Source organism: Cibotium barometz, chromosome 9, assembly GCF_041138505.1.
Source record: "Cibotium barometz isolate CiBa-2024 chromosome 9, ASM4113850v1, whole genome shotgun sequence".
Taxonomy (NCBI): domain Eukaryota; kingdom Viridiplantae; phylum Streptophyta; class Polypodiopsida; order Cyatheales; family Cibotiaceae; genus Cibotium; species Cibotium barometz.
In genome coordinates this window covers 29181355-29196585 of record NC_141054.1, presented here as the reverse complement: position 1 = coordinate 29196585, position 15231 = coordinate 29181355, and the positions used below count along the sequence as shown (strand labels likewise).

The following is a 15231-nucleotide window of genomic DNA, read 5'->3' as shown; positions in this document are numbered from 1 at the left end:
TTCCAAACAAAATAACTTCATGTAGCATTATCATACCACTGAACGTAGGGCAGATTCGGCCACAGAGAGGGCGGACAGAACTTGACAGACCACAGACCGCACATGCAAATGTGGATTGGAAGACAGCAGCTGACCCAAAAAGGGAAGAGTCTTTTCACAGCTCTCCATGTTGAATCTGGGAGCAAGCTCTTTGAGAACATGCAGAACATCCACTAATTCGTCTGCAAAAACAAAACATAGTCAGAAACTCTGATTTTGGCACAGAAAAATGCTGGAGAGCATGGTAATCCAACCTTGACTAGCCTTTTTCTTTGTCGACAAAAAAGGAAGTAGAATGTCAAGGAGCTGAATAGCATCAGCTGGACTGCTTATATGCTTGCTGATCTGAATCAGAATGTGTAGCCCACGCTTAACAGAAGAGGAGACCTTTCTGCCACTGAAAAAAGAGGTCACAATGTAAATTTGAAGGTCTTTACAGACATCTCCCCCACGCATCTGGTTTTGGGAGGAGAGAGGGGTGGGAGGGGAAAATCCCCTGTCCATGAGGGACAGATGGGTGAGATATCCCCTTCTAATGGATAAACGTTATGCATGTAAAAGACTAAAAAGGCCTGTTCAAAGACTGGCACGAAAGACTGAACCTTACCTGGCCAATCTTTGCTGCGATGACAGTAAAGCTCTTATATTTGATAGCAAGACTGGCAAATGGGGCAAAAAAATACCCGTGACTAGGGATGTGTCTTCGTCTTCCAATTCAAGTATGTTTTCTATGAAGCTGAGGGCTGCACCAACTACAGATGTTGAAGCATTTTTATGGGATAAAAGTGGCACCAAATTCGGAACCAGTTCCTCTTCCCTTTGCAAAACTGAGACAAGGACAAGGCTTCTGCTCATGGCCAGGAAGCATGAGAACAAGGCACTAGGAGAGTCACCACTTGCACCCTCTTCTCTGAACCTCATGATCATAGGCCGGACAATTCCAAAAAAAATGTCCCAATAGACAGGACATAACTCCAGGTCGTCGTACTTGCTAAAAACAATGGCCATAACTTTGAAAGCCAGTGTCCTCAAATCTTTTGCTCCACTGACTGCTGCCAGATCCGCTGCTTTAGGAGTTGAAGCCGGCGGAGTATCCTCACCACCAGTAATTACCTGGCATGCCTGTAAGATTCTAAAAGAAAATGCCAGGAATGCATGAAGATACGGAGTGACATGATCCTTATCAAAGGTTTCCAACATGTCTTTTACCATGTGCAGAAACCCTGTCTTTTTCTTGTATGATAGATCCGCTATGCTTTTATTGTCCACCCATTCAATGAAACTTGGCTTCACACCTTGTTTGATTGCCAATTCCCAAGCGTATCTTCCCTGAGCAAGCTCCATGCCGTCCCTGGTAAAAGCCTTCTCTAGAGGCTTCAAAATAAGGATAAAGAAGAAAGCCAACTCTTGGACATCCAAATGAGCCAAGAATGAGAGCACCGCCTTCCTTTGAACACCACCTGCAGTCTAGATAGTATACAAATATTTGAGAACTCAAACGTAAAACTGTAGGAAAAGCTTCAATAGATTGTGGCCATGTTACCTTATGATGGAGCCTTGTCTTGGTTTTTAGAATCTTAGGAAACAATAGTCGCATGATTATGGGGACCAGTTCCTCTCGGTCATTCGGCTTCACATGATCACTTTCTTTCCCTATGTTCCACGTGGTCATCTCTTCTCGTGTCACCTTTACAGAGATCAAATTCCTCAAATGCTCCTCGTATGGCGTCAAATAGCTGTCTTTCCAGTTTATTACACACTCCAAAGCTTTCAACTGAATGTCAGGACTACTGTCCATCAGAAATCTGCAAAATATATATATATAATATTAGAAAAAAAAAATAGCTATCATCCACTATGGCATTAACAAACATGTACCCATTACGAAAACAGAAAATAAACCTGTTTATTAGAATTTCTTTTACAGCTGAACTCTTGAAATAGGACTGTGCATTCTTCATCATGGCCAACAGAATCAACCACTCTTTCAAAACCACCTTCCAATCTTTGCCTCCGTTTAACGAGTTTTCTTGGACTGACAATCTATTTTTGAAGAAAAAAGGAAGTTAATGCAAGATGAGGGACTGAACAGTCAATGGCAGCCTTAAGGAAATCTAAATACAACCTTGAGTGTGCCTGCACCGATGCATCTATGGGAGTGGGGGCAGGCACGGGTACATGCATGTGGTGGGGTTTTTTTTCCTTTCTTTCTTTTTTTTTTTTTTTTTGGGGGGGGGGGGGGGGGGGGGGGGGGGGGGGAATGCAACTCGTGACTTAGTAAATACTTGCCTCTCAGAACCATGAGCACTATGTCCGACAAATGTAAGAAAGAGAGGAATAAGCTGCCGGGTTCGGCCCTCTACAACCTTGGGTACCTTCTGAGCTGCTCTTAACAGAAGAGTGACTAGAGTTCCTGCATCTGTGCTCTCAACCTTGTCGTGTCTACAAAGCTTCAAGCGAGATGATAGACCTTCTGTAAGAAAAAACATATGATTGGCAACAAAACTTTCATATAACACTATCTGATAGCACCTCTATTATATCAACCCTGATGTCTGCTACCAACGAAGGAATTTTGACCCACCTGTGGCTGCATCTTGTGCATCAATACCCTTCACGGCATGTAGCTGTTCTTCCCTGCCAAGAAACAGCCTTTGACAAAACTCAAGATGCTGCACAAAGGTTTCCCACACAGACATTCTCTGCATTTCTAATAACCCTGCCAAACAATCAATGGTAGCATCCCAAAGGAGTTTGAACCGATTCGATAACATGCCAACCATGGCATGTGTCAAAGGGACCAGGTAATCTTCAGGCAAGTTCCCTGCACATGCCTTCACTTTCAACCGGGTGAGCAAGAGGCTGCTTTGCCGACCAACTTCGAGGCTGAAAGGTGCTGCTTCAAGAGACCGGAGTTGCTCGAAAATCTTAGCAGAAAACCCACAACAAAGTGAGATGCAAGAAAACATGGGACCAAGAAGAATGACAAAAAGCACAAACACACATAAAATCCCATACACTGTCAGAAGTTGTAATACTGGGCTTACAAGGCCTTCCATCAATGCCCTTTCTCCTTTTTGGATCAGCTGAGTCATCCCTTGGTGAAAGAATAGATATAGACTCAAAATGGATCAACAACCGCAATGTGGACAGCCTCAACAATTTGCTGTGGGACCCCAAATTGTTTTCAAAAAAAGAAAGGGCCTGGTTCTCTTGTAGCTCAACTGGAACAATTCCACCTTTATTGACAACTTGTGAGTCTCTGCAATAGAAACAGAAATAATCAGTCCAAGGTGGTTAGAAATGTTAAGGTGCCCACAGCCACATAGCCTAGTGGTGGGGCTCAGAGTTTCCATGGCACGGACCCCAGAAGAACCCTTGCTAGTCTATGGCCATGAACACCCTATAGCTAAATATAATAACTGTCCAAAAAAAAAAAAGGTACTTTACAGTGCATGTAATGAACTAGCACAGAAAGTATGCATCAGGATGAGGTACAAGGTACGGTATCAACAAAGATCCGAAGGCCTATGTAAGTGACTCTCTTTCCCTTGAAAACAATATTGAGCCTTGCCAAGAAGGGCTCTCGCATGTCACTTTCTTTCCTTAGGACACAATGATGGAAAGGGAGGATAAGAGCAAGGTAAACAACTGGAATTATTGCAGGTCAGAAGTCCATTATGCTTTGAGTGCTTGTATATCATGATGATGACAGGATCTCTAGTCAGTAGGAGGTCCAGACCAAATGTTCCAGACCCTTGAAAGATTTCTAGGACATCACATGAAGAGCATGGTGCCAGTGCAGAGGGTGATCACATGGGCACCATGGCCATGAGTAAGAAAAATTGATTGAGTACCATGAAAATTTAGCTTGCATGTCATTACTTGGGTCTTGTTGCTTCTCTCGGGTTTGATCATGAAGATTATGTCACCAAGGTGAGCACTGGGCAGTGCATGGTTTTCCTTCATTTCTCTACGGTATGCTAATCTCTGGTAATACTTGACTTCCTATGCTCTCATACCGCAATTGAAGTGCTTGGGATCATGAAAATCAACAAATTACGGTGTGTACACACACGTGTGTATGCGCAGTGTGTGTGTGTGTGTGTGTGTGTGTGTGAGAGAGAGAGAGAGAGAGAGAGAGATATGTAAGGTACATAAGGCACATTGCCTTTTTCTTACTTATAATCACCAAAGTTTAATGACAATGCCCCAAAAAAACCATGATCAATATTTAACTAACAAATTCCAACAATATTTACAAAATCTAAGGAAAATAGGTAATTTTTGGGAGGAAACCAAAATTGAATGTGAAATTCAAGAAGAAGCTGATAAATTAATTTTACTTTTTTTTATTTTTATTTTTTTCGGGAGGGGGGATTTTTGAGGAACAAAATATTTACAAAATCCAAGGAAAATAGGTAATTTTTGGGGGGAAACAAAAATTGAATGTGAAATTCAAGAGAAGCTGATAAATTGATTTTTTTGGGGGGGGTGTGATTTTTGAGGCACAACATATTGATTGGGTTGAAAAAATTTGGGAAAAAGAGAGTAGCAGGGCAACATTTACTAAGCAAGAAAATAAGGTAAGGGGCACACCAAAGGGAGAGGGGGAGGGGATATAGACTAGATATGTGAAAGAAAAGAGAAAGAAAATAAAGAAAAAAAGATATCTTAACATCTACAAAAGACCCAAAGTGTTGTGTTCCATGTTTGGACATAACGAGGCTAGTATTTAGAGACTAGCCGAACATAGTCTATAATATATATAGTAGTATCAACTGATCATTGGGCTATATAGGTGGGATTGTGGCTCATTTGTATAGAGTTCATGTGTGGATCTCTACTAGTTAGCCGTGCCAATGACACTCGTGAGGACTAGGTGTGTGGTATGCAAAACGCATGCCTTCTGGGTGCAGGCTTGCCAGGGTTGTGTTGGTGTCTAGCTCGGGGGTGGCATACCACTACATGTGGTTTGGAACCTATGACTGGGTGGCAAGAAAGTGCTAGCACCCCTTTATGTTCCCTTGTTCGTATGTTTATGTATTGATCAGATGTGTGTCATTGCACTAGCTTGGACGTGCATCTCGACCATACAATTGTGAGTAATCGGTCTTGGGCGGACACATGTAAGTGGACTCTTACTTGGGGTGTTTCACAAAGGGTCTATAAGGCCAAAAAATATTACAATAAATACAAGAAATGGCTAGCTCATGGAAAAGCAAACAAACTAGCTACCTTACAAAGAAATGATCATTAAACTAGAGAGTCATGTAGAATACTCGATGAATACTTTGATAAGTTGATTGATATTGAAATGAAGTACAAGGCCTTTCAATACACCAAGCCCTTTGACTCTTATTAAATGCGAGCTTATCCACCTATAAGAGGTGCCGAACACAGTTTATAGCAGTGTCAAGTGGTCATTGGGCTATATAGGTGGGATTGTGGCTCATTTGTAGAGTTCATGTGTGGATCGCTACCTTGGGAGAGGGGTCTCCCAAGGGACCTAGCCTATGGTTAGCCCACTGGTTAGACGTGGCAGTGACACTCGTGAGGACTCGGGTTGTGTTGGTATCTAGCTCGGGGGTGCCGTACCACTGCATGTGGTTTGGAACCTATGGTTGGGTGGCAAGAGAGTGCCAGTCTGTTCGTGTGTTTGTGTATTAATCATGTTTAATTAAGCTAAAAGCTTAACAAGGGTAGTAGCAAACTATTGTCCCATACCAAGATCAACCAAAAGACGACAGAGCCAAACACACTCCACAATAGCTGTGAAGGTTGCCCTGTATTCAACTTCACAACTTGACGTGGCTACTGTCGGCTGCTTCTTGCTGAGCCATGAGATGCATGAGTTGCCAAAAAGGAAACAATATCCACAGGAGTAGAAACGGGTTTGTAATCTGTCATTTGGAATTGTTCCAAGAGATGCTCAATGTATCTTTTCTAAGATAACATGATGCCCCCCTCAGTCCGAACAAACTGGATACCCATTTTATAATAATGCAGAAGACCCATGTCGGACATATCAAATGCATTCTGCAGATCAGCTACTATGAAAGCTGCAATGTGTCTCTCATCACGGCCTGTCTCACGAGCAGATCGTCCACATAAAGGTTCACGATAAGGAGATGATCCCCTTGTTTGCGAACATAAGGAGTGCTCTCAATGGGACTATTCTAAAAGAGGCAAGAGAGCAAGTATGCATGTATCTTCTCATCCCAAGCATGAGGAGCCTGTTTAAAGCCATATGGTGCTTTGTGCTATCTGCATACCTGATGCTCCGCACCCTGCTGAACAAAGCCAAGAGGTTGTGTGACATACACCAATTCCTGCCAATCACCATTCAAAAATGCAATTTTGATGTCCAACTGATGCACATTCCAACCTTTATGCACAACCAATGCAACTAGAGTCCGGATGGTTGTCATGCGTGATGTAGGTGCAAACGTTTCATCATGATCAATGCCTTCTCTTTGGGCATAGCCCTTGGCGACTAATCGAGTCTTGTACCAATCAATGGAGCCGTCACGCTTCCACTTCAGCATAAACACCCACTTGGTGCTTATAGCACGCTTGCCGGCAGCAGGCAGATCACACAACTCCCATGTATCATTTTTGGGCAATGGAGTCCAACTCCGAACGCATGGCTGAAACCCAATTGTCATCCTCCAATGCATTGAAGTGAGAAAGCGATTCCTCATTCAGTGCGGTAGCGACAAGGGCTATGTCTACAAAATGAGATGCATGTCTAGAGGCAGCTCGTGTCGTCCTGGCAAAGGAGCAAGCGGCTTGCTATCACACAAGGTAGCCTGGAGCCATCAAGGAATCCTCTGAGAATCACGAATAGTTGCATCCTCTTCAAAAAATGCATCACCCAAGGTGTCCGGATTAAAGGGTTGCTGATCCGAAGCAATAGGAATATTATTGAACTGTTGAATCTGCGGATGGGTGGCAATAGCAGTAGGCTAAGTCAAAGCCAAGGCAGGCTTAGATGAGTCAGCACCAGTACCAAACAAAGGCATCGATGTATCAAATACATTCGAAGCATCAATCGATGGTTGTAGCCGACAAGAAAGCATAGGTTGAGATGCATATTCATCAAAGACCACATATAAATCAGCTTCCGACTGGACAGAACATACAGCCGATATCCTTTCCTCTCACTGTTATACACCACAAATATACATTTCAAAGCCTTTGCTTCAAGCTTATGTCTGTGTTGAGCTAGTACATGCACATAAGCTAGCCAGCCGAAAACGCGCATATGAATAATGACTGGAATTCTAACATTCCAAGCATCATAAGCTATCACAGATTTCAAGGCATGCGGTTCAATACATAATTAGCCAAAATCTAGAAGGCAGATCCTTGCTTTTGAGCATACATTTGGCCATTTCCACAAGTGTCCGATTCCGGCGTTCAACCACACCATTCTGCTATGGTGTATAAGGAGTACTGCACTGATGAGAAATGCCACGGGACAACAAAAAAGCAGTAAACTCATTTGACAAATATTCCCCCTTCGGTCAGTACACAATGTTAGCAGCTTATGATTGCAAGAGTTCGAAACACAAGAAAGAAACTCACGGAAAGTTGAAAAGGCATCCAACTTGATCTTCAGACCATACACCCAGCAGAAGCGTGTGTAGTCATCAATGAAAGTCATGAAGTACAAATGTCCGCCGAAAGAGGGAGCCCGCATAGGACCACAGAGATCACTGTGCACTAGCTACAATGGGTAAGTAGCACGCACAGTGCCATCTTTCGGAAAGAACTAACAATGCATCTTTCCCAGTATACATCCCTCGCATACATGCTTGTGGGCGAGCTGCATACACGGCAACTCATGAACCATAGCTTGACATTGAAACCGCAGAAGACATGGAAAATTCAAGTGACCAAACCAAGCATGCCAAAGCTCAGTGTCATGTTGGATTTGTGGCAAGGAAACAATCAAAGCATCTGCATGAGGATTAGGACTCCTATCATACATGTCAAAACTCAAGCCTGTACAGGCCATTGCGCAATGTACCAGACAAGAGAAGCGCATATCAGAATCAATTCTGTCATGAATGGAACAACAATGATTAGAAAACTGGATCTTCAAGCCAGCTTTGAAGTGCCGAGACCGAAATGAGATTCTTGCAGATTCCAGGTACATACAAGGTGTCAACAAGAGTATAAGAATCCTCGGAACATGAAGACAATTCCACATTGCCAATGCCTTTGATGGCATAGGATGCATTGTTAGCACACAAAACTGTTCCACCTAACATAGCATCTCAAGGTAGTAAACAGCTTCTTGCATGAAGTAATGTGCTTAGTGGCACCGGAATCAAAGTACCAATCAGCATCCGACAAGGACAGACAAAAGGCAAGCAGATCACTACATGTTACTGTCAGTGCATAGCCATCATGTGCAAAATTTGCTTCCTCTACATTGTCACTTGTAGTGGCACCAAGTCCTTGCTACTGTTGCTGCTTCTCACACTCCTTCCGCTTCCGGCAGTCCTCTAGAACATGACTAGGTTTCCAAGTTAATTGCATCTCTTCTTCTTCTCAGTTCGCTCCGTTTTGGGCTTAGGGGTATCTGACTAGGCTTGTGCTTCGCCCTTAGGCTTAGCACGAATGGAGTCCCAAATTGACCTTTCCCATGATGGGAGGCAACAAAGGCCTGATCGAAAGCAAGCATATGGTTCCTATTGGAACGAGACTGCTCTTCCTGTAACAAAAGAGCCACCAACTCATCAAAAGTATACAAATCTGTACTCCTCTTTATCAGGAGGCAGAGTGTGGTAGCAAATCCCTGATATGATTCAGACAGGCCATTGAGAACCGTAGAGATGAAAGAACTATCCGGGATAACCTCATCAATATATATATATATATATATATATATATATATATATATATATATATATATACTAACTTGGAATCAACAAGACGGAAGCTGATGTGGAATCAATGAGACAGAAGCTGATCAACACGTCGGAATTCGCAATGTCGAAGGCTGAGCCTGACGCAAAATCAGCAGGGCGGTATCTGCAAGTCAGAGTCAATAGGTCAGAGACGGCATGCGGAAGTAGCTGATGCAGATTCTGCACATTGGAATCTGCAGTCGAAAGCAAGTAACGCGAAATCTACAATCATATGCCGAATCGCCAAAGACCATAGGCAGAATGCCAAATGCGAAGCCGACTGCTGACAAAAAGCCGAGCGCTGAATGCTGACTTTGCTGAAAGCAAAAAACCAAGCGCAGAATGCTGACTTCGCCGAAAGTAAACCCGGCCAAGAAATTAAACCTGGCCAACTGCTGCTGAATCCGAAATTCAAGTGTTTACTTACTGCTGAATGTAAGAAGCCAAAGATACAAAACGGACTTCTGAAGCTAGAGAGCCAAACACTGAAGACGTAGAGAAAAGTGCTGAAAGCTAAAAGCCGAAAGCCACGTGCTGAAGGCAGAGAGCCAAGCACTGAATGCTGAAGACTGAAAGCAAGACACTAAATGCGGAAAGCGAAGGGCTGAGCTACAAACTAGGCAAAACTAACCGACGAAGCTAAATGAGCTGAATAAGCAAAATAAACTCATGCAAAGGTCAAATGCTCATGCTAAGGAGCTAATAGACGCAGAAGTCCAATGTCAAAAGAAAGCTGAATGACTGAACAATAGCAGCAATAGTAGAACTAGCTGAAAAACTCTGATGTAAGCTTAGTGAAGAGCTGGTGAGCCTCGAATGTACGGTAGTATTAACAAAAATCACGCCAATGTACAAAAGAAGGCAAAAAATCCTAGATCTCAGAACTGAGTGAGAGCACAAACTCGACGAACAGCGATGCAAATTAGATACACCAAAAAATACAAAAAAGGGGACAAAACCCTAGAGCTCAAGAAAAGGCAGCTCCTTACCCGAGATGTATAGTGGTGCAGCTTAATGACCCCACAATGATTAGTGGTGAAGCGCTATTGGCTGTGAAGCCAAACTCTAAACCCTAGGCACTGTCTTCAAGACAACGACACTCTGATACCAATGTTGGATGTGAAAGGAGATGCGTTGCACAGACTCACAAACAAAACACGCACACGAGCTCAAACACTGAAAGAGACGATGCGAAAGCTGGAAGTACTCAATTAGATTATGAGTGATTAGAGTACAACTTACTAGTAGCCCTAGCATTAGGGCTAACGTGGCTAACATACTAAGGGTGTGCTCTCACGGGGAAAAAAAACCCTGCCAACACAGGGTAAAAAGTGCACGTGATCAGCATTGTTCACACATGAACTTCCCGGAGGCAAAAGACTAGCAAGCTCATCCAAGGTACCCAAGGTCCCGAACACTATGAGACCACTTTGCGTCCAATGCAAAGGCTCACGTTCGGTCCTCGCCGGGTCAGCAAAAAGACCTGCAAAATAACCTCAAGATGACCAACTCTCGTCTAATCCAACACTTTCTGCTTGTCCAACCATACATGATGAGACATTGCACCCCGTCGAGTATCCTCCAGTATCCCACGAGAAGAACACTCCAAAGAAGGGCCTAACAAAACTCCAGTATCCACACTCCAGCCACAATGCATCGACTCAGATGGATCACAATACCTGCATGCTTGAGCTCTAATGCACCTTGAAGTAAGAAAGCAAATTCAAGAACACTCCTCATATGAGTTACATCAATTCTATATCCATCATTATTGTTCGGCACATGTATGTGTAGACCACCATCTCCCTATGTGGAACATAGTCCAAGTAGTGCAATCGGCGACACACCAAAGGAAAAGCTCTAATTGTTGTCAGTACAGTCTCCAAAAAAACTATGCTCTCTAAAGACACCCACTGGTATATCCTCCCAAGGTGAACACAAATCTGGTAATATGTACTCCTATGGTGCTTCAATGACATCAAACACCGAAGATACTACACCCAATGCAAACAGCAGGTGAGAAGAGTACTCTTGTGCAAGCCCATAAACTCAAGCAACCGCCATTGAGGCCAAAGATTCTCCACCTAATGCAAACATTAACTGTGAAGACTCCCCCTTAGAGACTTGGTTGGTAACTTCTTCTGTTCGAGCTTGTGGTGGTCTGATGCAATGAAGCACCATGGCTGTGTGCTCAACCCGAGAAATGAAGCACACACATGCATCTCCTTCACACTCATCCTCTAGTTCTGGAGAAGCCGCCTCCTCGAACTGTTGCTCCAACTATAGAATATCCTCCTATCCAAGATCTAGCAAAATTGTCTCCTGTAGAGAACATTCTCAATCTAAACTCCACCTGTGAAACTCCGAATATCGACCACCATTCTTAGCTTAACCAAAAGCCCCACATATGCCTACCGATGAAGGAATTAAACGAAAAACCCATAACTTCTCCGAACTCTCATACCAACATTTCCATGCCTGCTAGGCACAAATGCTTGGTCCTCCATAAGGACACCTCCTTGTGGAGCATACTCCAGATAATACACCCTACAACACAAGGAAGAAAACATTGTCTTCCAAAGCTATCTTTGATGAAACCTCGACTTCTTGCATGACCTCTTGTGGTGAAGACGCATCCACTGACGTGTCCTCATGTGGTGCAAGCTGAGTAGATTCACCTCTGTTGTTGTGGCCAACTCTTTCGATGGTGGCTGTGACGAATCCTCTTAAGGAGCCTACTTCTTAGCCATTCTCTACAATAGAGCCTTGAAATCTTTGGAGCAATCTTCATACGCTTGATGCCCACTCTCGTGACGATTTTCCCTATTGTAGCCTTGCCGATGGTGCCTTTCTAGACATGGCAATGCCTATTCGTGTAACCCCTCTTTGGATTGTAGTCAAAAAGATGTCTACTTGCGATACGCATGGCGATTTTGCTGATGTCCCTGGCAAGGTCACCAAGAAACGTTTCACTGCTGAAACGAAACTTTGCTGAAACGATTCATTTTGGAATGAAACATTTCACCACCGAGAGGTGGCCAGTGAAACGATGGACCGAAACGATTATATACATAAAATCTAAGGTTGGGCATGGTGCCAAAAGAGCCGAAAGTATACACACCAAGTTCAATAATCAATCAATCATAACCCTCAAATTGGTGGAAGAATTGGGCAACCAATATGGGGGTTTTGCCCAAACCGGAATTAAACCTGAATTTATTTTGTCCAAACCCCTAAATTGGTGGAAGATTTGGGCAACCAATTTGGGGATCCAAATTGAGATTTGCTCAAATTGGGCAACCAATTAGGGGATTTTGTCCCAAATTGGACAAAACCCCCAAATTTGGGCATCGAATTGAATGCCCATTTCTGAAATTTGGGCATCGAATCGAATACCCATTTCTGAATGTTGCGAAGACGGGCTTATAGCTATGATTTTTGTATGTTTTTCTCGTACTTAGTAGAAGTCTCTTTTTGGGGAAAAATGCCCGCCCTGAAACGTTCTACGTTTCACTCCATGCATGAAACGTTTCACCAACATTTCGCATTTCGCGTTTCAGGGGAAGTGAAACGCGTTTCGCAGTGACCTTGGTCCCTCGTGGCGACTTTTTGTATCCATGTGAGCCACTGGTAATAACCATCAACTACAGCCATGTGCCTTGCTGAAAACTCCTGGCTAGAATTGGTTTACAGGGAAACGCTATGCAAAGTCCAACGCTAAGTCCAACATTGAGAAATGCACATGATTTTGCCCAATTTCCAAGGCACACACACACACACACACACACATATGTATATATATATGTGCATCTTTAATGCTGGTCGGCATGCTGATAATGAGTGTAGGCTCCACAGAACCAAACCCAATCTTTGGGTGGAACCCAATCCGAAGGAGGATCAGAAGCATCAGCAAATCCTCCATAAATTAGGGAGGGCAGGTGTTTCTCTTGGGCCATTTGAAGCCAAGTTGTTTGAAAGACCAAGACCAAGGCAACTCATTTGACTGAAGCGTCAAGTAACCCTCAAATTTCTTCCGTGGATACTATGTTTTAGGTAAGAGTGCTTGCATCATGGAATGTGCTTTCAGCATGGCAGCCTTCGGTCCTAACAACTTGATACATATGTATGGATCGGTGTTAGGGAGACTATGCACATCCTTTTTGACCCTGGTAGCATGCACAACTTCGTTAATGCTAAGCTTGCGTAGAAGCTGGGAGTGAAGACACAACCAAGTGATCACATGTATTATGCGAACCTAGGGGCCGGACATGGACAAATATGGGACAGGCGTGTGTCTCGGTTACTGATATCTATTCTTATATGTCCACGTAGATTGGAAGGATAATATTTTTGTCCTTTGTAATGGAAGATGCTCCATTACGTTTGAAGGGTGATTTTGCAGTCCGAAAAACACAAACAACACGCAAACCTTGCTTTTTTTCCCCCCAACTGGCCTTAGGCCCAAGATCCTCCCGTAGTTACTAATTTTCTACCGCGCGTAGGCGCTTAATTATCTGCTCATACGCGATGCCACCTAGAAAGCACCAAGGGGGGTTTTGAACCCAAGACCTCTTGGTCCTAGGCAAACACCTTCACCACTCGAGCTATCACCTCATCGGCAAACCTGGCTTTTTTCCCACCTCTGCGATTAGGTTAGCTGTGATACCAACTATGAGGGACTCCTCCCAAGGATCACCTAATACACAGCCATAAACAAGATTAGAGAAACCAAATAAAAGGGGTGCATGCAAGCTCACCACCCAACCGTAGGCATAGTTGCAAACATTCTCGTTTGCATAGGTTAGCAAACGTTTGCTACATTCTCACGTTTGCAACACCTTGCAAACTTGACTTTTTTTGCAACTTAACAATTTGGGTGGCCGGCCATGTTTTAGGTTTTTCTTGGGTAGCGTGTAAATACTGAACATTGGGTGGCATGGCTCATCAACACGTACCAAATTAAAACGTTGCTGAACGTTGGGAATCGCACTCAAGGGAGTACAATCGCCATTCACCTTTCAACATTGTGAAGAAGCTTTAAGGTGTGTGATGTATCCCACAACCATAGTCCACTATAGCCTAAAGCGTACAACCTTCATGTAGAGTGTCTATTGATATTTTTGAAATTTGAAACTCTCCGAGAAAAGCCCCAAATTTGACATGTTAGTCCACAGAGATGGTTTTCTTTTGGGAATTGGCCATCTAGTAAATGTCACAAACACATCAACACCAAGGTTTGAAGCATTCTTTAGCAAACTTGGCAAACTCGAATGCGAATGCATGAATGCAATGAATGCTTGCAACTATGACCGTAGGTTTGCGGATGCAAACCTCCCTTGAGCCAAGGGCTAAAGTTCCATCCCACAAGTCCATGCCCATTAGCCCTGGCATCCCAAACCACTAATGCCTGCCTATAGGGACCTTTTGCAAGACTACCTGTGTGTCAAAACAGGGAAAAACACTCAAAATTGCCAAATTCATATAGATGTTTAAGCACACCCTCACTCACTATGGGAGCCTATAAATAACACTCTTACTGTTGCCCGTCATCAATCTATACATGCTGGTGCTGACTATACAGATGCCTTCTGTGCAGTCCTCCATATAAGAACTTTGGAAGCATGGTCACTTTGCTGAGGAAATCAAGACCCTCGACACTTTAACACTCCCCAACCCCTCCCTGTGAAACACTTATTAAATGACCCCACAACTTCCAACTGCCTGCAATTAAAATGAAAAAGAGACACACACGCACACACAGACCCTTTATATATTGCCCTGCATTTAAACTACTGACAACATTGACAAAAGTCAAACATCTTGTCAACCTGAGGAAAAAAGAGAAAAAGCACCCTAGCCCCCCACAGGGCAGGCCGAAAAAAGTGCATGTACTCTCTGGATACAAACGCATCTATACCACATACTATGCAGGGCACCTTTTGGTTATGCTTTCTGCAAAGAAACGATCTAAGAAAGAGGCCAATAGGGGACAAGATCCATACCTGAAGCAAAGGTCAAGAAAATCAACCACGACTTTCAGCACATGTGGTGAATCCCTATAGCACAGTACTAGCTTTAAGAAGTCGCTAGCTCGTGATGACAGATTGAACTCTGCCAACTGAGGCAGAACTTTCAGCTCAGATGACAGTGCTGCTGCCAGAATGAATTCCCACAGCTTTCTGGTATCCTCTTCCATGGATTCACTTGAAGCTGCAAAACAATATGCAGTGTTACGGTCTTCAATGCACAGATTCAATGTAAACTACAAGCT

The 15231-nt window shown here is 43.5% G+C and overlaps 1 protein-coding gene across 2 annotated transcripts in view; it reads right to left on the bottom strand.

Annotated features, from left to right (window-relative positions):
- LOC147635431 (ARM repeat superfamily protein) overlaps positions 1-15231 on the bottom strand; it is a 75192-nt gene that overhangs the window by 43948 nt on the left and 16013 nt on the right. For both annotated transcript variants that reach the window (XM_086802691.1, XM_086802692.1), the window contains 9 exons: positions 14963-15170; positions 3058-3301; positions 2624-2966; positions 2329-2512; positions 1942-2082; positions 1583-1844; positions 647-1506; positions 294-436; positions 37-221 (listed from right to left, as the gene is read on the bottom strand). In XM_086802691.1, the coding sequence (XP_086658817.1) occupies positions 37-221; positions 294-436; positions 647-1506; positions 1583-1844; positions 1942-2082; positions 2329-2512; positions 2624-2966; positions 3058-3301; positions 14963-15170 (2570 nt within the window). The remainder of the gene's footprint in view (positions 1-36; positions 222-293; positions 437-646; positions 1507-1582; positions 1845-1941; positions 2083-2328; positions 2513-2623; positions 2967-3057; positions 3302-14962; positions 15171-15231) is intronic.